The 23,059-nt window shown below is 43.5% G+C and overlaps 1 protein-coding gene across 35 annotated transcripts in view; it reads right to left on the minus strand.

Annotated features, from left to right (window-relative positions):
* KCNMA1 (potassium calcium-activated channel subfamily M alpha 1) overlaps positions 1-23,059 on the minus strand; it is a 733,580-nt gene that overhangs the window by 111,007 nt on the left and 599,514 nt on the right. For 14 of the 35 annotated variants that reach the window (XM_043596657.1, XM_043596656.1, XM_043596650.1 and 11 more), the window contains one exon: positions 20,781-20,857. In XM_043596657.1, the coding sequence (XP_043452592.1) occupies positions 20,781-20,857 (77 nt within the window). Of the gene's footprint in view, positions 1-10,189; positions 10,364-16,970; positions 16,980-20,780; positions 20,858-23,059 lie in introns of all 35 variants that reach the window. The other 21 variants (XM_043596637.1, XM_043596640.1, XM_043596642.1 and 18 more) reach the window with 2 other exon arrangements.

Here is a 23,059-nt window from a genome sequence, read left to right on the forward strand (position 1 = left end):
AAATGATCAGTCTCACTGAATGCAAATGCCACAAGTCCTCAATTTTTGAGGAGATATGCTCTACATACCCTTTGTATGGTGGTATCTCTCTCATTTGGCTCATTGGTGGATTTTTGCCTATTGTGATTCAATTCTGTCTAGATCTGTTTTAATCTGGATCTGATTTCATTGTTTCTAGATCTTCTTTCCCAATTTTTAGTCTTCACAAAGAATATGGGATTGTACCTACTAGTTGATAATGTTCAAGGGTCACCAGTTATGTCCTTGATTTTCTTGCTACATTTCCTCCTTGTAATCTTCTTGTATCATATATATATGATATATGATATATATATATCATATATCATATATATATGGCAGTTTCAATAAGATAAGGGATGATATATATATATATATATATATATATATATATATATATATGCTATAAAGTTGTTTAGAAATTTTTAGGGAACTTCATGGATCCATGTGATCCTGCTTCTGGCATACCATCTATTCCTTTAACTGATGGTTGAGAATCCTTTCATTTATTCATTCTTTTACTCATCAAATATTTACTCAACTGGAATCCTTCAGGCCATTTCCTACTCAGGTATTCTTGCCAACACCTGAAGCCCAGCCAATGATGCCAGCATACTGCATTTCTGACCTTGGAGGGAAGGAAGGCAGCCTCTATGTCCTTTCTTGACTGAGTGCAATCCAATAGGCCCCAGCCCAGAAAGATGCCATTGGCCAAAGTGGAGATCACTTTTTACTGCAAGCAGTCAGCTCCACTCCCAGAAGATGGCCCACATTTTGTGGCCTACAGATGCCCCTTTACACACTATTGGTGCATCTTGAGTGACTCCAGCTCCAGGAAGCAGTCTTTCTCACTTTGCTTGGTCTCTCAGTGCAACTGACCATCCCTAATATTGATCTGCTTCAGAAGCTTCCACTTTGAGTTTGCATAGGGTTTTTTCTAGGAATATTTGGAATATTCTCTGGGAGTATTTGCAGTATTCACCCTGCTATATTGAAGGGGATAGAATGGGGGGCCTTTAGGTTTACCAGAAGAGATTCTTGATTGCTATTTCCCTTGTTTGTGGGAGGATAGCTCCTTCTGAGGATGACCAAGTGAGATGGTCAGAGAAGAAAGGTCTCTGAGTCTCCAGACCCTTCACCCAGTTTGTCTGAGCTGGACTCCAGAAGAATGTCTCCTCAGAACAAGAATCTATGGGCATGTCTAGAATCTCCCTTGAAACTAGGCACCATCTAGCCATTTACAAAAAGTTCCCTTTAATGCTGAGATTTTCAGTGTGAGGTTCTGACAATGCTGGCTTTGTTTCTGCACATTTAGATTCCTCTTGGGAAAATGGTTGGCTGGGGAAGCAGAACCCTTGTAAGTAAATATGGGGATGAAGGATTCCCTGATTATCTAGGTAATTCAACATATTGGTTTGGGAGAACGCCTCCGAGAGAGGAAAACAACATACAGCCAATTGAGTGGGTACATTCTGCCTCATTCCACCCCCAAAGTTGGCATTCTCAGCACGCATGCCCCAGCACTGTCAGGAAACGTAGGACTCTAGTGCTTTTCTGTGTTGTTTTAATGACCTTTTGGGGTCAATGGCATGTACAAATCCTACAGCCAAGGATGGCCAATATACGGCCACGATGAAAAAAAGGTCTTGTGAACAGAGAAGAAAATTGTACCATGGTACTTAGAAATGCCACATGACTTCCCCAGATTTTGTGTGGCAGCACTTCACAGGAAATGTGTTTTGTATTTCCACTGGAGTGGGGTAAGTGGTTGAAAACTACAGTGAATTTTCAGCGAATGGGATGTGAAGTACTTTATTATTGTTTTTCCTCCATGGATGTAAGGAGACATGCTGTCTCCCTGAGAAAGACACGGAGAGAAAAGTCTCATTGCCATACAAGGGATTTGAAAAATAATTTTCATGAGGTCAGGCTGAAGCTACCACTTGGAGCTTAAGCCAAGACCCTCGGGGCCGGTCACATGTCCCTGCTGGTGGTGCTCATTTACGCTGTTTCTCTGCCCAGCCTGGGCCAATACCGTTCATGGCACCAGTTCAGAGCTACCTGACTCTGTCCCCATCAACACACTCAAAAGACATGAGCCCTAATGGAAATGGAGAGCATGGCAAGGGAGGAAGAAGAAATACGAAGTTAGAAAAGGAAAAGAGATGGAGATCCCCCAAGACTGGGGATAGTGGATGCAGCCTGGTAGGTCTCCAGTTCCAACCAAGGCTTTAGTAAATTCCCCTCCGACAGAAGAAAACTCCACTGAGTCCAAATAAGAATCATGACTGCTGGGTCATCTGGGGAGAATTAAACTCAAGAAATTTAACTAAGGCAACTCAACTGCTTCAGAGTCATTAATTAAACGTTCTTTAAAAAGATTTTTAATTTCTCGGATCTGCATTTGGATAATGTGCTTCAGCTGCAGAGTCCTGGACGCTGTAGCTCCGGCCTTCCTTCCTAGGGTTTCTCAGAGCAGCTCTCCAGGTCTCCTGCGACCACAGCTTCCCCTCTGCTGGTCTTCCCCACCCTCAGGGGGAGTCTCCCAACTGTCTCATCAGGCTGGCCCCTGCTTCCACAGTTGCCCCACCACTACACTTCTTAAAACAAAGTCTCTGTGGTCCTTTCCCAGATCAAACACTCTGAATGCTTTCTATTGTATTGCAGATTAAGAACAAAACCCCTTCAGGGCTCCTCCCCCAGGGAACAGGTCATAGACTCCAGCCAAACTGGGTGACCAGCTGTTCAACTATGTAAAGTATCTGAGTAACTCAACTTGCTCCACAGCCTGTGGAGCCACTCAGCTTGCTTTTGAATCCCAGCCCCACCTGCTGACTCAGGCAAGACCTGAGGCAAGTTATTGAACCTCTCTGTGCCTTAGTTGCCTCATCTGTAAACGGCACAGTTTATAGCCGCCTCGGTTTACAGCCACCTCAACCACCAATAACAGTTACTACCTCGTGAAAAGGATTAAGTTAATATATATAAAGGACATAGTGTCTACAATGCAGAAAATGCTATGTGCTAGATTTAACAAGATATACACACATATATATGTACACACACACACACACACACACCCTGGCTGTGTTGGCAGAGCACCTTGCACACTAAGAGCAGACCTTACACAAAGCCTAGTCTTAACGTGAATCTAAGTGAAGCTTTAGCCATTTCCTACCACTGCCACCTTAAGAAACCCCGGGTTCTGTGCAACGGAGGACAAATATAACAATAGATCTGCCTGGAGAGTGGACCTTTACTTGGATAAGACAAAAGCATCAACCTCTTCTCAAAAAGGGAGAAGAATTTTTCAGCACACCTTAGCAAGCTTCACCCTTCTCTCCTCACCGATAAGCCTGATCTGTTTATAATCTCCACATCCACTCCCCTCTGAAAATGGTTCCCCCTATGCTCATTGCTTCTAGGCTTAAACCTGAATCAAAGATCCCAAACGCTAAGATCTTTCCTATGAGCATGCAGGCAAATGTCTTGAATCTGTTGGGCCAGATGACAAACATCCAGCTCAGATGAAGTGAAGCGATGGGCACCATCCGAGGAGGGGGAATCCCAGGCGTGACTGAGACCAGGCAAGCTGCACATCTAGGGCTTGTTTCCTTCTGGATGGGACTTGAAGGCAGGGTGTGGTGGGGCCCCGTGCTGCCGCCCCACAAGACTCTCTTCAGTGACTTAACACCATTATTGGTCTGATACTAATTTGAGACGATGCCCAATCGCATCACAACAAATTAACTGCAGACACGCGATGGCAATCAACTCAGGGGGCTATCCTGAACACCGGCTGGGGGATTCCCTGTCTCCACGAGCCGCACGCTCCCACAGATGTTTCTAAAAGCCTCTTCCCAGAGGCCCATTTAGAGAGAAATTAAATGCAACTTTGACTTAATTAACGTTTTAAATGATAATGAATACAATGTAGATTCATAGGAGGCATTTACATTGTGTTGTAAAATTGATAAAAATTTAATAACTCTTTGTTAATAAGTTATGTCTCCCCAGACCCATAAAGCCTAAGGCACTGCAAACTCCAGACTGGGTCTAATCCGGGCTCCTGGTGCAGGTGGAGGAGGGAGGCAGAGATGGACCTGACATTTGCTCCAAGCCTGCTCCAATTCAAACCTCTGCTTGTTCATCAGTACTTTATTTCATACAGTAAAGGTCAGCATTTGGGCTCAAGGCAGAGCCTTGACAAGAAAGCTCAAGTGAAAGGCGGACTGGCCCTGGCATCTGTCGCCCGAGATAGTGGAGGAGGGAGGGAGATGGAGAGCTAACTGGCCACATCTGTCCTCCACCATGGAGGAAAGATGGAGAATCCGCTGCCCGGTGGTAGGGGCTGTCAGGCTGAGTAACGTGACAAGCGGCCACTGTCCTGAGTAAAATTGCAAACATAATTTCCACGTCACCTTGCAAAAGAACCTCTGCTCAGCTTACTTGTGGCATGCCAACGTCGTTTCTAGTTTGTCCTTGAAGAGCTGAGTCACTTATTAAAGTGTCATACTCCTGGGAAGGGAGGTGTCCAAGTGACAGAGGGACACACAAGGGACCCTTCCGTCTTTCCTCATTCTGACCTTTCTACTTCTTGTCCCCTAACTCTGTTTCAAAGTATTTCTTTTGAAAAGTTGGCTGCCTTTTGCCTGAATATTCCCTCTCTCCTTTATCTGTATGAAGTGGTTCTTCATAGAATATTTAGCATAAAGAATTCAACAACACCTTTTGTGGGAGAAGCACGAGGTCCCCGAGTACAAGTCAACTACTTCACCTGACATCAAACTAAAGAAAGCATCTATTTATTATGAATGAAACCCTTTAAAGATAGGCATTTGAAGAGGATTCTTTTCAAAGGAAATTTTGCCCATGTATGATTTCTTGCCTTGCAAAGCCGATTTAACGAACTGACCACTGTGGAAGCACGTGGAAGGCATATTTCCAATCAACCCATTGTTAAAGGTGGCTACCACAAAATCGAGTGAGAGGCATTGGATTCTGTAACCTTGCCTGCTACCAACAAAAGTGCCCGAAGACGCCCTCCCAGGTACATCGTCAGTCTCTTGGAAGGATTAAATGGCTGTCTGGCCCTAGTTGCCTTCCTGTTTTCACGTACTGCAATGAAGTGCAAATGGCCAAACCAGGGAGTGTGCACTGGGGTAACAAAGAACTAGAGAGGAATCCAAAGGCTGCTTCCATATTTACCGTCATGGATATAGAGAAGGAGAGGGGTAGAGGGAGGAAGAGTCAGAGAGACAGATCATACCAGCATGCACAAGAAAAATAGGAGAAATTACAGACGCAGAATGAATGGGCTTAAAGAATGCATGGAATACTATGTTTAGCTGAGTTTCCTTTGACTCTCCTGTTTCTATCTTTCTATCACTGATGGCCGTGGTGGGAAGAGTTTTCGGTTTCAGGGACCAGAAGTGAACGTAGATTCATAGGAGACATTTACAAATACAATTTGATGGGAGCTTGAGGGAGTCACCCAAAACTACACACAAAAAGAATCAGATAATGATAGGCTGTTGGTTTTTAAATACAGCTTATTAACTCAAACCCCTCCTTAACAGGCATTGGAGACTGTCCGTGCAGGGTGTGTCCTGTTATAGACATTTTCCTAGAGCTATTTCCACCCCTTGCCCTCGTATCTGATTTTATGTACTTCAAAATGCCATTAGTTCACTCGAGTGACTTTAGTTCTATTGACAATGTTAATTCTCTGCCTGTACAAACCAAAGGCTACTCGGGATAAGCTGATTTTTGTTTATTATCTGACAAGACTCAAGATTACACTAAACTGATTTTGGTATGTATCCCTTCAACCTAATGGTATTGGACTTGTCCTCTCAGCTTAACCATTGGAGTTGAATGCCTCCTTGTATTATATTTATACCCGAAATAAAAGTCACACGCCATTTAAAATTAGCTACAGTAGTTTGCAAAAGGGTGTATGTAATTGCGCAGGTTTAAACTATTAGTAGATTGAAAAGTGGGTGTGAGTGATCGCATGTGTACTTTAGCTAAAACTATTTCCAAGTGCAAGTCTAAAGATCTGTTTCTCTTCCAGCACATGTTGAATTTGTTCGTGCCAGGGCTGCTGACGGTTTGTAGCCAGCACTGTGTCACACAGGTCTCAGGAGGTTTGAATCAATAGGGTCCTATATGTTGACACTGCATCATAATTTCCATTGTCCCTCTCTATTAGACTTAGCAATCACATGAGGCAGACTGAAATAAAAGAATAAATTCTGAACAGAGAAAAAGCACTACTTTATAAACCTGTAGGGAGGGAAAATGGCCCTGATTAGAACTTACATCTATATTTATGTGTGTGTGTATGTGTGTATGTTGCTAGACATAATTATATATATATATGTATATACATATATATTATATATATATACACATATATATTATATATATACACATATATACACACATATACATGTGTGTATATATGTGTGTATATATATATATATATATATATATATATAAACTCTGTAAAAACTCTGGGCCCATTTCATTCTGGTGTCCTTTTCTGGTTCTTCTGCCCAGGATCAGCTGGAATAGAAACAAAACCAGGATGATCAGAAAATGAGGTTTTGTGCACCAATTCTAGCCTACCATATGGAACAATTCAGTCTTGTCGAAAACATAGTCTTGGATGAATTCTTGCTGGTCACTATTTGCTTTACTTTTCTGACACTGTTTTTTTTTTTACGCCTTTTGTAAAGGAGTCCTCCTTCTCTGAAGATCTTTCTGTCTGCACAGTCTGACCTTACATCTCTCGAATTCAAAAGAAGACAACTGTTGGAACAGAATCTTTGCAACAACAGATCCTCGATGATGGGCCACACCTCCAAGGAGAGGTGCCCCGAGCAAGCAGGCCCTGCTGTTAGAAGGCAGATTTTTAAAACTGTGTGAACATTTTAATATATTACTACTCCTCTGGGAACTGGCTACTTTTCTTCCCACTTCAGAAAACACATAATGGGACTTTGTGTTTCAATTTAACGTCCCTTGAAAACGGAAATCTTTCCCCTTATGAGAAAAAAAAAAAAAAAACAGCAAGGAGGGAGACTAAAGGCAAAAGAGAAATGAATTAGGCAGTCTCCAAAGAGCATTGGCTCAACTGGGAAACTGCGACCAAAGCAAAGCTCCATAATAATATAATGACCTTTAATGAGTGTCTTGGGAAACAATACGGCCCTAGCATAAAAGACAAAGGGCAAAACCCATCAAGGCTCTGCTGACACTAATTCAAAATGATTTTCAGAACAACTAAAGAATGTAAGAGAAGTAATCTGATCCGCCCATCTGACCTCACTTTGATTCAAGGGCCCTTCTCCTGCCATTTCTAATTGTCAAACCCTCTACATCTCACATCTGCTCATATTTAATGAAAAGCCCACTCTCGCCACTGCTCTTTGAGTCCACCAGCTCTGTCAAACGGGCACCACCCAGCCCCACCACCAGCAAGGGAAGCCCAGGGATTGCTATTGGAGCTCTGCCAGTGGAGTTCTGCGTAGAGATAGACATTTTTTAATTGGAGAAGAAGGGTTTATGTGGGCGCATGAAGGGGCTCAGGTTGGAATGGGTTTTTCTAACTTATTGTTAATGGTCAAAGGTGCGAGGACTCACACGGGGTGGATGAAATCTTCTTTTGTTTGATGGTGTGAGGACGGCGGGAAGACCGATGAATCAGAAGAGGCGACCCCCACACCCCACCCCCGAGCTGTCAGTACCAGTTATGGCTTCAACACACAGCCCAGAGCTCCATGTTTTCCACGGTGGGGCTCATTTGGGAGGGCGGGAAGGACGACAATCTCACGCACAGGATGTTTCTGAGAGGATGGGACAATCCCACCCTAAGTTTTTCTTCCCCTGGCCTCCATCAATGCTGGGATTAAGTTGCAGAGCTGAGAAATCCCTCCAATTATGGTTTCTCCTGTATGAAATGGAAATTACACACACTGGGTATCATGAGCCCCACACAGGGGACACACATTTTGCTGTGATTGGTATGGGTGGCCAGTGCCAAGACACAACCGCATACAGCCTGAATGGCTCCTTCCTTTTCTCCACTGACTCTCTAGCCAAAGTTTTAGAGCCTAGTGGTTATCTGAACACAGAAAAAGTGGTGCCTTACGCAGACGGGTAACCCCAGTGGCTGGTGGTTACTTTTGCTGCCATCAGTCAAAGATGTGGCCAAACTGTGCCACCATAGCTCACTCCTTTGCTCCTCCCCCACTAGCTCCTGTCTTTGAACCCAGTGTCTTGCCACACATAGTAGACCAACAAATTCCTTGTGTGGTTGTGACCGAGTTCACCTTGCAGGGTCATGGGAACTAGCAAGAATTCTCACAATGAGAATAAAGGGGTAAAAGTTCACACTGTGGCATTTGTATGAAAGGAAACTTTCTTCCTAGGATTTTAGGCTAATGTGGTTGGCACAGTCCAAAATCCCTCTCGATACGACCTCCATTAGGTATCACTTTTAAAAATGAATCCTGTTTCTTGGCACTGGTCTGGAAGAACAGTGAATCATGAAAGGAAAGGATGATTAGCTCAGTCCTAGATACAACTTTTCCAAATACCTTCTAAAACAGTTCAATGCACAGATTGTGCCTCAGTCCTGAATAGCAAGTTCAAACACCAGCACCTGACATGGCACACCGCTCCAGGGTATACAGTGAAGTCAGGACTCCTTCAGCCCTGGGAGCCTCTATGGATCACTGTCCCACAAGCACCCCATGCTGGGACCATCTTCAACACCCACGCAGGTGAATCAGCAAATTCTTCGCGAAATGCTCAAGAGGGAAGTGCCCTTCCCTTTCCCTCAACCCCTTATTGTCAACATGAATTTACTCCTGCTGGTGAAAGTTTATTTCAACCAGCTCTGGGCACTAAGAAAGAGAGAGAACATGTGGCGACATGGTTACCAATAAATGTGTCGGGTGCTTTCAAGAGGAAGGGATGAAGTACAGAACACAGAATTATCTTCTACCTCTCATGCTACCAAAAATGTGAAAATAAAGTTAGAGCCACACTTGAAGACATCTAAGTCCTCACAAGGAAATACAACCTCTTCTGCCCTTAGATGAGGACCCATATCTCCGCATCTCGGTGTACAGACTGGAGCTTCCAGTAATGTCACCCATGAACCATGTCAGTGAAATACCGGCAAAGACCACGCTGAAGAACAAGGAAGAGGGAGATCTCAGAAATCTGGTGTATCTCAGTGCTGCCAGCTGCAAGACCTTGGCCAGTTCTTTAACACCTCTGAAATTGTAAGTGACAAAGAAGACTGACCTCAAAGCCTGGTGCAAAGGACTCTGGGAAATCATGGCGGTTCATGGCTTACAGGTTTTGTTTTTTGAAATCACAATGGCTACAGGAGACCTTAGTTCAACAGAGGGTTCTATTTGGGGGAAACTGATGATCCTTTGAACTAGTCATCTGAGAAGAGCCCTGGACTTCATCAGTCAATATAGGTTTACAGACTTATAATACTTGTTCCTAGAACATAGGACACAATCTGGCACTGGAAGAATGAGATACAGGTTAAAAAGACAAGGTAAAAGAAAAAAGAAAGAAAGAAAGAAAGAAAGAAAGAAAGAAAGAAAGAAAGAAAGAAAGAAAGAAAAAAGAAATCCACATTCATCCTAGCCCTGTTGTGTTTTGGAAATGATCTAAGCTCACTAAAAGCAATTGAATGGTCGAATTGGTTTCTTCTCTCTACGTGTTTCCACTCCTTCCTCCCTGCAACCCAATCCAGTGTAGAGTCTTTACCCAAATATGAAGATAGGCATTTCCACACATCTTTGTAGTCATAGGGTATTTGATTTGCTGTCACATTAATTTCCATTTATATTTATTTAAAGGACAGAGAGAGGGAGAATATCACTAGACTAGAATATCACAGTTCTGCACACCAGTACCGGGAGAAGCACAACAAGTTAACAGAATGGGAAGGGAGCCTTCCCCAGCATGTACACAGGGACACAGGCAGAGAGGACAACATATCAGTCACCACACAAGATCACACTGGGAAGAAAACACCAGCTCGACGGACTCACAGAACCACAGGGCACGACACAAGACAGGGATGATACCACAGACAGCACAGACATGGAACTCCGTGTGTCGGGGTTAAACTTACAGGCACGGAAACTGGTGGAGCAATCATTAACAGAGACAGAAGAAAGTGGGAAGGTTCTCTCAAGGGTGTCCATGTTACCACGCACACGGCCTGACATGCACGAGCAGTCACGCTCAGAACGTCCGCAATCAAAACAACATGCCCGTCTCATTCTCTTGTAGATGGACATCTTGGCTATAACCATGTGGTTGGATGGGAGGAGAGGAAGAGCGGTAGTTAATGGCAAGGTCACACACAGCAAGGCAGCTGGAAGGGAGCTAAAGGGATTTAACACAGGTCTTAGTTCACATTAACAGTCTTGACCCAGAAAAAAATGCAGAGTGACTGCTGGTAACAGTTTGGTTGTACATCAAAAACAGCAGCGAAAATATAAATTGCCTTTATAGTTCCCCAAGGCTGTTGTGTATTATTTTTCTCCCCTAGGTAAAGCGGGTGACTACAGGAAAAGGGCATGGCTGATTACAATCGGGTTCTCGGATGAGAAGAACAACACGTTAGAAGACAGCAAAAATGTAACCGACATTTTTCCCCTGGCGCAATTAATACAGGAGGCAAAATATACACACAGCCAATCAATTAATCGCTTATTTGGTACAATAAATGGTTTTTGCGAGTTGCAAAATATGTAATATGTAGGCTTTCTAATTTCCCTCCATTTCTGGGCATTAGGCAGAGCCTAGGACAAGCTTTCATCAAATTAGATGTGAAACGATTACATGTTAATATAGAATCTGAGGATGCCTCTGCTGAACTTCCCTAGAGTGAGTTTACATGATGCCTACAGGAATTTAAATTTACTCTTGACAGAACAAATATCCAAATCTGTCCATATAAGAAATGCAGCTACTCAAGGCTAACGCTGCGTATTTGACATTAAAGGCAGTTCACAAATAAGAAATCACCAAAAGCATATGAGATGTTGGTCTATTGGAATGCATTTAGCTACTCATGGGTGTATTTTCTGCTTAAAGCCGGGAGAATCTGAAAATCGCATCTGCTTTTCTCTCCCCTACCCCCCAAAATTCAGAAAGCCATTGGGTTATTGGTTAATCATAATTTTTTCTAATATAGGAAATATCGGCCAAAATAGACCAGAGGTTATAAAACATGAAATAAGAGATTAGGTCCCATGTAAAATATCTTACTTATATTTACATGTAACATTGATAGCTCTTCTAAACTGGTATCGTAGGAGCCTGGGGATCCAGCTTGAGTGTTGACCTACAAAACTTGCTGGACATCACTGTAGTAGTTCTCAAAAACACTTCACCCTTATCCTTCAAGCCAATTTATATTTCAGTCCATGAAGCCTTTTTGTGCCTCATTTTGATGCTACAACAGGCAAACATGTTTGCTTATCACTTAGCATGACCCAGCCTGCTTCTCTCACAGGATTGGAGAATAACTTGTGTTTATTCCAAGCATCATAGCCAAATAGCAAGGCTGAACTGGAGAGGTGTTACTCCCCGCGCCTACACCTTCCATTTTAAAAGTCATTCTCCCCCCCTTTTTCTTTTTCTTTGTGGAGAATGGTTGCACTCTTACTTTAAAATATGGCTTGTGGTTTTGCCCTCTTTGAATGTTACAGTCACCAGGAAGAGGGGTTTAAATCTCTCAAATGGGTCAAGTCCTGTTCTAAGACCTTTATGACTTGCCATACAGTATATTTGTCAAGCAGGGGTAACGTTATGATTGTGAAGAACAGGCACTGGGGGAGATGAATGAGAGATTCATTCCTGTAAACTTGGCTCCCATTTTTAGTGACATGTTCTTTTAGCATCCTCACTAGCTGGCCGTTCAGATCATCACCATGCAGCCCCAGCCCTCTTCAGTGCATGGCACATCATTCCTGAGCTGAGCTTTTACAAAAAAAAAAAAAAAAAAAAAAAAAAAAAAAAAAAAAAGGAAGAAAGAAAAGAAAAAAAAAGTTCCACTATAGCATTTGAATTGGAAGACTTTAGAAGGCATGGTGTGAATGCCCAGACACCCCAGACAGTAGTAGCGTAAGTCAAGAAAGAGGAAAAAGTCTTCAGCGGAAGACATAAAAATAAAGTTATTTTACATGCATCCAGATCTGTTGTACAACTTGTAGACGGCTCACTTGTTTCTTGCTTAGTTCTTTTACTGGAAATATTGATTTGTGATTTACACAGAGGAGGGAAACAAAGATGATTTTTTGTTTCACTGTAAATAAATTGTTTTGAAAAAAATTTAATCAAATGCTGTAGCAGAAGAGAAGCCCATCAAACTCTGAAACGCTATGCTTCTCATTAGCAGCAGTCCCTGGCTTTCATTTCCATACTGCCATTTTGGGTCATACACAATAATAGAATCTGACACATTTATAGGGAAAGAGAGTTCTTCTCCATATACCCGTCTTTAAGGACAAGGGGAGGGAGAATGAGGCAGGATAACTTTTGAAATCATTCTGTCAGAGGTAAGCCCATCCATCCTAATGGGTGATTTTCAGCCTCGTATTTGATAAGGGCTTCGGGAGGAAACAGAACCTCAACCCAGTGTCTCTCAGGAACTGTTTGCAACTGTTATTGCTGGCTGTTCTGGAGACCATGCATTGTTCTAAAATTTCATATTGTTAGCATGCAGGAACAGGCTGAAACTGGTAATCGAAGCAGCAAAAAACCATTTGCTATAAGAAGATTAAATGTTAATTATAAGCAGTCACATTCCAAAGCAGCATATGCATAAAAAAAGCAAACATGCTATTACTCGTCATTCCTCCCCAGTCATCATTTTTACACTCACACCAAATACAAAATAGAAATCTCAAAAGACACACAAGCACCACCACAAAAAAACCAGCAAGAATGATCAATGAGAGGCTAAAAGACAAGACAGAAACAGTTAAAAACGATTGAGCCCCACGTGTTGACAAACCTTTGTGAATTACAATGTCTAGACCAAGGTGCCACCGACTGGGAGGGTGGCTCTCGCTCTACTTCTGGAATAGTCCATTTTCATGGACACCCCCGCCCCTCAGATGTCTTCACCTATATACACTTCCGGGTCCCCCTTCTTAAAAGGAAAGGCCCATCTGACCTCCCTACTGGTGGAGTGATTCATTAGGATTGACGGGTATGCATCCCAGCCAGGAAGAGCTTTCTTCTGTGCCCTTACACGAGTCATGAACATGAACAAATGCTTTAACTAAAAACGTTTGAGGATTTCCCTGCTTAGTGGTAGCTGTTTCAGAAGATGTGGGTATTCTGTGTGTAAAATTATACTCTCAAGTTGTAAAATAAAATTATATCAAAATTAAGTCTTGGACCTCCTGATTTGGAAAATACCACCCTTTCAACTTTCTCTGGTTTCCTAATCCTCCAGGTTTGTTTTAGTGAATCATGGATACTCAGAACCGCTGGTGTTTTATTTCCATTTCTCCATGATTGTTTCCTTTTCTGGAGCTGATGTAGGTTAGAAGGTTAATTTCAGATATCAGAATGCCACTTAAAACTACCAAGGTTAGGTTTCAAAGAACAACGTTAAAAGTTTTGGTATTTATTTAAAACAGAAGTAAGTTTCTTAATCTACTCCCTGGACACACAAAGTGCCCTCTCACCTTTGGCGTTTGCTGGTTTTCTTTTTTACATAGTCACCCAATGCTCTCTTCCCAAATCTCAGTCCTCAGAAAAGGGACTTTTCCCCAGGATTTCAATATACAAAGTGGATCTATGAGGACATCTAGTGGATCTGTGTGGAAGAGCAGCTAGTTGACAGATCACCTGAACCAGCTGGCCTTTCTATGAAAGGGAGCGGAAAGGGGACCCCGTGTGTCTCCAACAATTGAAATCTGTGCATTTCAATCCAGTGGTTCTTACAAATTACAGTGGATGTTTAGGGGGCAGTGGGGGATGAGTGAGTTCTAGGAGATGGTTCCAGAGTGGTCTAGAGTAGCAGCTTGCAAACACACTGGCTTTGTAGCCATGGCCAGCAGAGTGGGACCACTTCACCATCAGTTGGCTGGGTCTCCTCAAAGCTCTGCTGCAGCTTCCTGAGACAGAAAACAGACAAGAGTGTGTCTCTGGTAGGTGTGAATACTGTAGCTACTTGTCATTCCGTCTTAGGGCTTTTGGAACTTTATGTTCAATTAATTGGCCCCATAGGCCACCTTAACTATGGGAAAGCAGAAATATCAGCCTCTGGGGACTCAGTTTTCTCTTTGGCCCACATCACAAGGTTCTTGTTCTTGGGCCAGTGCCACAGATTCAAAGAGGTTATGTGGTTGCCAAGAATTAGACCCTGGGTCTCACCTTCCTCCAAAGAACCCTGTCTTAGCAGTTTTACAATTTGAGAAAAAGCTTTTATATGCTTTCCTTCACCACAATGAAGTGGATATTCATCCAATATTTCCATTATGACTTCCTAGTGCTATTTGTAGAGATAAAATACAAGTATTTCCCTAACGGACATCATCAAAGCTATCTGTTTACTCCTAAAGTGTTTAAAAATGGAAGATGGCTCAGACGTACTCTTGGAGCAGTTTTCCTATATTTTCAAAGGTCGTGATCATGAGAAAGGAAACCTGTAGAGAAGTGGCTGCTGTAGATGTGGCTCGGTTACTGCTCTGTCCTTGTGTCAAACTGACAATCAGCTGTCAAACTCAGGTTCTCTGCTGGCTAGCCCTTCTGCGCCAAGCCTGGAATGAAGAAGGAGTTGGACTCCAGCCGGTTCTCAGCACCATCTGCCTCCCGCATCAGTGACCAAATTGTCAGCCAATTTCCAATTGCAGAATCTTAATTTCCAGGGTGGGTTGGAAGGGTCAGGAAAAGCAGCCCTGGACTGAGAGGTTCAGGTAGAGTTTTCCAGCTGCTGGAGAAAAAGTATTTTAGGTTCAAATGGAGCAGATTCAAAGGAAGACTAATGTGGAAGGAAAAAAGAGATAATCTGCCTTTCACTTCACAGATATTTTTTAGGCTGCAATCACAGGGTTAAAATCAATCCAATGAAGGAAGGATTAATTTGAAGCCTGACCCTGAGGCTGCTCTTCGTATGCTCAGCAGCAGCTAAAGTGATACGTAAAAGTATCCATGGAACAAAAAGTCCACTGAGGCATAGCGTTTGAGACATTTGTTTGATGTGATACTGGGAATCAGAGAGCATTCTTTCCAGTCCTGTAAATGAGGAATAATGTCTTCATTATGCAAAATTCCTCCTATTAGCTTCTGCAGGGAGAAGGATCTTCCAGGTGGTTTTCCAAGATCAGAAAGAGGGGAAAGAAAAAGCTAGTTAATGTCAGTAGCACTAAGTATATGGAATTAGTTGATATTGCCCTCAACACCACACCGTGGTTGCGGAAGGCAGAGGAATTTGGCACTAGAGTTGTTTGTTGATTGACATCATGTTTTCTGTCTGATTCTGAAGGATCACTAGGTACAGGAGGTGCCTCTGCAGGTATGAAAGTGGCACATGCCTTCGAGCCACCCTTCCAGATGTTCTGCAGATGAAGGGAGCCACACAGTCAACTTGGGCAGTGTTGTGCGATGAACTGAAGACGTCATTCATTTGTTTTATTTGTACATTGAGCATTCTGTACCCTCAAACTCTGAAGACTAGCCAGAACCATATGACCCATTTGCATGGTACAAAGGCAATGAGAGTTCTGAGTGCTGAGACGTCTCCAAATTCCAGGACCATTGGATTCAACTGGTCTGCAGGCTGGGTCCCGTTTTCAGTAGAGTCTCATGAGCATGTGTAAAGATCCGACGATGCTCACTGTTGGTGCCACTGAACGCAGCATTGCTTTGAGTCACACATAGAAACCCTGGCCCTAAAATTGCCACATCTTGTGGGTGAGAGGGGTCCTATTCTGTGAGTAAGTTAGAGGCTCAGAGACTTAACATTTACTTGTTCAGACTTCTATATAGCTCACTAATGAAATGGAACATTCTCCGTGAGTCATCTTTCCTTGAGTCATCTTTTCCATCTTAAACAAGTCAATGGATCTTCCAAGATGCCTAACACCCATAGAAGAACTGGGTATGTCCTAGTGGGTACTGATTGAAAGAGAAACTTTAAAGCAAGGGAACTTCATAGACTGTAGGAAATAATTACCACTGGGGAAATACTTGTCTCCAGTAAGGCTGTTTAAGATACTTACACTCCCAAAGTTTGATGTCCAATTAATTCTTTAGCAAGCACTTTCTCATATAGAGAGGTACATATATTATAATAAATACATCACTCTCTCTATAAAATATTTCTGTGCTTATATATAAAAATGTTCATTTTTACATATAAAGTACTGGTACATATCATATATATATCACAACACAGGAATATATATGTAGCATGTGTTTCCTTCAGGATAGGAATTCAAGCTCAGTAGCAGAGACCAGATAAAATTTATCAAAGGCAAGCATGACAATGACCCCCAATTGACGAGGCATCTACAGCTATAGTGGTAATTACCTCAGCCTACTCAGCGTCCCCTAATGGTCCAAGACAAGGCCTTCAAGAGAAACACTGTTGTCAAGGTCTTATTTTCAAATGGAAAAATAAGACAGTGCCAGAAGCTGGCAAGAGGCTGGGGGGATGGGAAGATGAACGGAGGGCGGTTCCCTGCTCTCAGGGGTCTCCAGCTCCAGGCTACTCTGCAGACCATGTTGGATGAGGGAGTTGGGGCATGATGTCACTGCTACATGCAACATAAATACCAAAAGAAAAAAAGAAACTGAAACTGTACAGAAAATAAAAGAAGTATCTCTTCTAGAGAGAAAGACAGGGGGAACTGGACTCCGGGCTCCTGGGAACCCGTTTTACTCACAATATATCACTACCAGTGTGCAGTTAAAATAGAGTAGGGGCCGTATTCCAAGGCAGCAAAGAGGAAAAAAAATAAATCAAAAATATGTCAATGATTAGAAGTTCAAGAAAATTCCTTCAAACACATCAATTCAGACATGACTTGTCCCCTAGGAGTCCACCCTTTGGCAAACTTTTACAGGCTGGGGGAAAAAATGTAAATCATTAGACCAAGTTTGTTATACAGAAGAAGAAAATGGGTAAATAGTAGTTTCTGAGAGCTTGCTCCTTGGCCAGACAGCTGAATTTGACTCTCTTCCTTGATGGAATGCTATGAAGAAATAGAAAGAAATGCAAAAGTTAAACTATACTACCACAGGATTTCCAGATGGAATGCCCACATTCGAGATTGCTCCAGATAGTATGGCATGAAATGTTCAAGGTGAATGGGGAGGGTGGGGGTGGGGATGGGAGGGGAAGAGCTAGGTTGGGAGGGGAGGGTTAGGAAGCTGTGGATAAAGACCACTGACTGTCATCAGCTCTGCCCTCATGGAGATCAGCTCTGCCCTCATGTCATCAGCTCTGCCCTTGTTCCAGGGTGAATTATGATCACATGGTCTAACAGGTTTGGACAAATGACTGTGTGGGTGAGCTGCCCTCTCCAACTTGGGGCACCAGGCAATGTGCATTCAAAGGCACAGGAACCACCCCCACCCCACCCCCATCCCCATCCCTGATGCATTATTCACAACCTTAGCTCCTTCTCTTGAAAATTTCTTTGCAACCAAAACCTATCTTCTCCAATTTCCTGACTTGCCTGGTATGCATGGGGAGGTCCATGTTCAATAGTTCACTTTATTCTGACCACTCCTTACACATACACATCTGCATCCTGCCCTCTGTAACACAGGCGGCTATGGTCTTTTAATTAGGAAGAACAATATTTGGACAATTTTGATCGTTATCAAACATTAACCTCACAGCCAGGGGCCTCTATGAGATGAGCCCAAGAGGGAAGGGGGTACAGAGAGACAGGGGCAAGACCCCTGTCATGCTGGCTCAGCTCAGAGGCAGTATTTCTGAAGCAATCCATGCCATGCATGGTGAGAGATCACACCCTTCACTAGCTGGAACCAGCTTTAAGGGGAATGAAGAGAATAAAATTATTTCAGTTATGTGGCTCTCCCTCCAGGATGAAGTTAAAAGTCAGCTGCTGGGTGCTTGCCTGGAACCAGGGTGGAAAAATAACCTAGAGGCCAAATCCTCATTTCTAGGGACTTAAAAAACTTTCTGCTGAGTTCCACTGCAGTGCCTACAAGGAACATTCCAGTATCAGAGCAGGGATCAGAGACACTTTCTCTCCATCATTCTGCCTTCTACCCTCGCCTTCTTAGAGTCTACTCTCTGTCCAGTCACCATGGAGGTCATCTAATATAGAAACTGATGCTATTGAGTTCTTGCTCAAAATCTTCCAAAGGCTATATCTGTTACAGGACTAAAACCCAGGTTTCTCCTCATGGCCCCTGTCTTCCTCTCTGAACTCATTTCATTCTGCTCTCTCCCCAGCCCCACCAGCCCCACTGGTCTGCCTTCCTTCAGCACTTCAAACTTATTCCTGCCTCTTGACCTTTGCCCTTGCTCTTCTACTAACCTCGACAGGGTCTCAGCTTCAATGTCACCTCCCAAGGGAGGCTTTCTGGCTAAAGCAGCGTCCCTACAAGGTTCCCCATACCCTCAGGCAGTCTCCTCTCTCTTCATAGCATTTGACTCTACCTGAATCTATTTAATGGTTTCTATGACCATTGTTTGTCTCCGTGTACTACTGTGAAGGCTTCAGAAGAACAGCGATGTTATCTTGTTCACCCCTCCATCCCTGGCACCAAGCGTACACCTGGCACAAAGAAAGTACTCAAAAATAGGTGGATGCCTAATCAATAAGTAACTTTTAGTGATGCCCCGTGGAACCAGGTTCTTTGACAGATTATCTGGTTCTGGATTATTGGCCTTGACACTCTCCTGCATTTCCCAACCTCCTCTACTACAAAAGTTTCCTTACAATGGAGTTAACCATTTTGTATTTGTTGTTCTCATTTACTTCCACCTTGGGATACATGTTCCTCTGATGGAAAAAATCTGAGGGATGCCTGGTCAGCTGAGCTGTGTTTTTGTGTTCGCGACCAACCATGCTGGGATGCCTGGCCTGGTAAGGAGGGCCTTTTGTATCATGGAGTCCAGGGGACTGGAAGTGAGGTGGGTTTGTTCTGGACCTACAAATAGCCTTAGATGCTCTTCCTGTTAAGTTGTCAGAATCAGAGAATTCTTAGACCTCTAGACTTTTGTCTGGATCTCTTTGTCTGAGACATCAATAAATACTCATCTTAGTAAGGTGTCAGAGCTAGGGGGAACAGGGCCATGGAAAAAGCAAAACAGTGGTCCTCAACTGCCCCAAACTTGGGAACCAGCCTCAGAGGATTTCTACACAATCTGCTCTCGACCAAGAGTGCTCCCCTGGGTATTTGCCTAAGAGCTCGAGTGTCTTCGTGCTCCAGCAGAATGATATTTATATCTTACTGGTTTACATTACTGTGTCCCCTTTAGGAGTGTAGTGAAAAAAAGCCCCCTCTTTGGTTGGCCTATCCCAGGAATAGTGCTCTTCTATCTGGTTTCTGCTTGTGAAAAAAGTATTTTATGGGGCAATCTTTCATAACTGTGCTTCTACTCATCAGAGTCAAGGTCATTGTCTTGCCCTTCTCTCTTGCAGATGTGATTAGGGCACTGAGCGCACAGCATCGAGAGGCTTTTGTGTGAGCCTGAGCCCTGGTCTGTTGGGTCTGTGTGACTCTTAGCAATCTCATCCTCCCACTAAACTTGGAGCCTTAGTTTCCTCTTTTTGTAAAATGGAATTAATAACATCCCTTGACAATTACCCAGGGTTATGGTGAGGATCAAAGAAAATAATGACCATAAATAAGGAGCTCTGAAAACATTAAATCACCATAGGAAGGAAGGCATCATTATTATTGTTTTCTTTACGGCCATGAACAATTTCTATTAGGCAATGCAACATGATTACTGCAAAAGGCACGGCCTTCTCAAGGCAAATCCACTTTAGGTCCTGGTTTCTGGAGAGCTCACGACCCAACGTTCCTGACTTACCATATCTTTCTCAAGAGGTCACACTGGCAAGCTGCTTTGGAAGAGATGTGAGACAGGACATGCCAGAAGCTATGGAGACCAATCTAGTCTACCCCAAGGAGCAATGGAGTTTGAGGTTGGTTATTAGAGCAATGGCAAACAAAGCTGATTGGTCACGGTCAAATTCTCTTCCTGGGCCAGCTGGAGGGTACCACAAGTGAAAACTCTGGACTTTGGTATCAAACCTTGCAGCAGCTCCCATTTGGGAGACACAGTCCTCAGACTCGGTTTCCCTTTCAGCCCTAGTCCCCATGTTTACACTTGGTGGCCCCTCATCCAGTGGAAATCACTATGCAAAAAAAATACTCCCTCTTCCATGGTCTTAGCAGTCCTCCTTCTCATATATTGTACTGAGTATGTTCAAGTGGGCACAAGCGCCTCGGCATCCCTTTAAGGTCCAGAGGTGGGGATTAGGCACTAGGTTCACTCAAAGGTGTTGATGGTGGTGATTTTTCATCCTTGCTCTAATAAAGCGAGGACAAGTATTTATTCCATGTCTCTTTAAACTGCTGGGCGAAACATAAACATATCCAAGAAACCTCTTGATGTTTAGTGTTTCTTTACTAGGAAAAGGAGAAGGGAAACAAATTCGGGGAAAAGGAAAGAGGGAGGGAAGGGGGAAAGAAACACTACTTACGCCGTTTGCAGCCACATTTTTTTATTCTTTTGGGATCTGTGATGTCATCATGACAGGCCTTGCAGTAAAAAAATGCCCTGGAGAAAGAGAATGGAAAAACTGACACATTTCATAATCCACCCGAATGAAATGAATACCACATTTCCTCCACCGTGGTGCCAAATTAATGAAACACGCCAGCACTAATTTCCTTTCATCTTTTGAAAGGTTTAGACTTTTACAGACGGAAATGTTTGTTGCAAGACCTCTTATTTCAAACACAGGACTCTGCAATTGGAGTTCGTGCTTCTTTTAATAAACCTTCCTTTGAACAGGAACGGGGTGAATGGCTGCTGAGGTGACCCCCTGCATCTGCCTGCTCATCCTTCGTTTTTTGAGCACAGCCTTCAGGGCTGCTCATCAAAGCATGCAGGCAACCAGCCCCAGGCCCTTGGTGGGGAAGTGGAATGTATCTCCGAAACCCTTGCCGTCTGGTCAGATATTTATTGAAGGGAAAGCCAAGATAAAGTTCCACAGTCAAATAAAATCATTAGCCTTGCCCCTCTGAAAGGATATTTCTTTTCAAAGTGAGAGAGGTTAAGGAGGAAGGTGGAGGGGGAAATACAAAAGTGATGAGTCAAGGGGGGGGGGGTCCTCTGTCAAATTTCTTCTGGTATTTCATAGCCCATACTTTGCTCCCAAGCTGGAACGATCAACTCCCATACTCTCGGCCCCCGAGAACACAAAATAAATGAAGGCTTACTTCTCATGGTGAAGCATAGCTCAACCGAGCACTGGAATGGGATGGGCAGAAGGCACTATAGGGCTGGATACCCAGAGGCAGCGATCAACAAGAAAATCCCCTCATCTGACTTAAGTGTCAAGTTGTGATTATAAAGCACATTGGTTGTGTCCAGACAAGCGACAAACCAAGATCATTCAAGTATAGAATGCATAGGACCTAGAAGAACAGCACTGGAGGCCTACATCTTTTCAGGACGGGGGATTACTGGGACAAAATTCACTGGAACAGCCTTACAAGCTTCCGGATATGGGAGCTAACAAAATCCCTGGTTTCACCACTCCCAACGTGAAATTGAATGGCAGGGATAAACACGGTCTTCCCTTGACCAAGACTATAAAGAAACACAATTCTTGGCGATTCAATTCCCAGGTTCCTTTTTATGTTTTTCGCAGGATTTGCACACGTGACTGACACCAGCTGAAAACCAATGTGGGATCTGGAAGAGATCTTGGAAGTCCCCAGGACTCAGTGTCCTCATCTGTAAAATGAGGAGGCTGTCACGACCTGCCCAAAGGTATCCTGTGCTGGGGTTGGTCAACTTCTAAATCCAAGCCCAGTGCTCTTTCCACCCCAGCATCTCACTCACTATTTCCCTAAATGCCAGTTTTCATCCATGTTGTGAAAAAAGGAAAAAGAAAAAAGGCAGCTGATTGTTTGCCCTGCAAGTGGCAATGTGGCTAAGAAGCCAATCAATGGTGACCTTCCTTGAAAAGGCAATGACAGAAAAGCCTTTTTGTGTCCACATCCTTTGGCCATTTTCTTTCCCTATCTGATGCTCCTATACATAATAATAATGATAACAATGATAACAGACATTTGTAGGGCAAGGCTATAGGCCAAGCACTATTCTAAGCATTTGTAAGTATCAATGAATTGGATCCTTAAACAATCCTTTGAAGGAGTCATGATTATTATCTCTGTTTTACAGAGTGTACAGGAAACTTAAGTACAGGGAGGTTATGTGACCTGCACAAGGTCTCACAGAGCCCGGATTCAAGTCCACACAGTCTAGTCCTAAAGTCCATGGTCTTAAACACATCTCTACTGCTGAGATGATGAAACCGTGCTGAGCCTGAGTGGACTGTTGAGAAGATAAAGTTGATTACTTCACAAATTCAAAGCGGATTCTGAAAGTGGCCCCATGGGGGCCAAACAGGTAAAGCTAATGACTGAGATGGGGCCAGGTTGGTGGGGGTGGTCTCTGGTCTGTGACCTGGAGACATATCTCCCAACCAGAGGGAGCACCGTAGCTAAGCTCCAGCTGAGTTTTGCCAAGTGGAACTTCTTTGAGAGCACCACTGTCTTCTCCACTCACCTTTGCCTCTCTCACACTCACCTGGCAAAGCACCCACCCTACTGCACACCTGCACCTGAGCAGCTGAACTGAGGAACGGAAACACAATTGTGTTGACTAATCTCACTTCAAATCCATGGCCACGGATGCCAGGGGCCTCTTCACACACCTCAGGATCTACTCCATATCCCCTCCTTCCAC

This window comes from Prionailurus bengalensis, chromosome D2 (genome assembly GCF_016509475.1).
Source record: "Prionailurus bengalensis isolate Pbe53 chromosome D2, Fcat_Pben_1.1_paternal_pri, whole genome shotgun sequence".
NCBI classification, from domain to species: domain Eukaryota; kingdom Metazoa; phylum Chordata; class Mammalia; order Carnivora; family Felidae; genus Prionailurus; species Prionailurus bengalensis.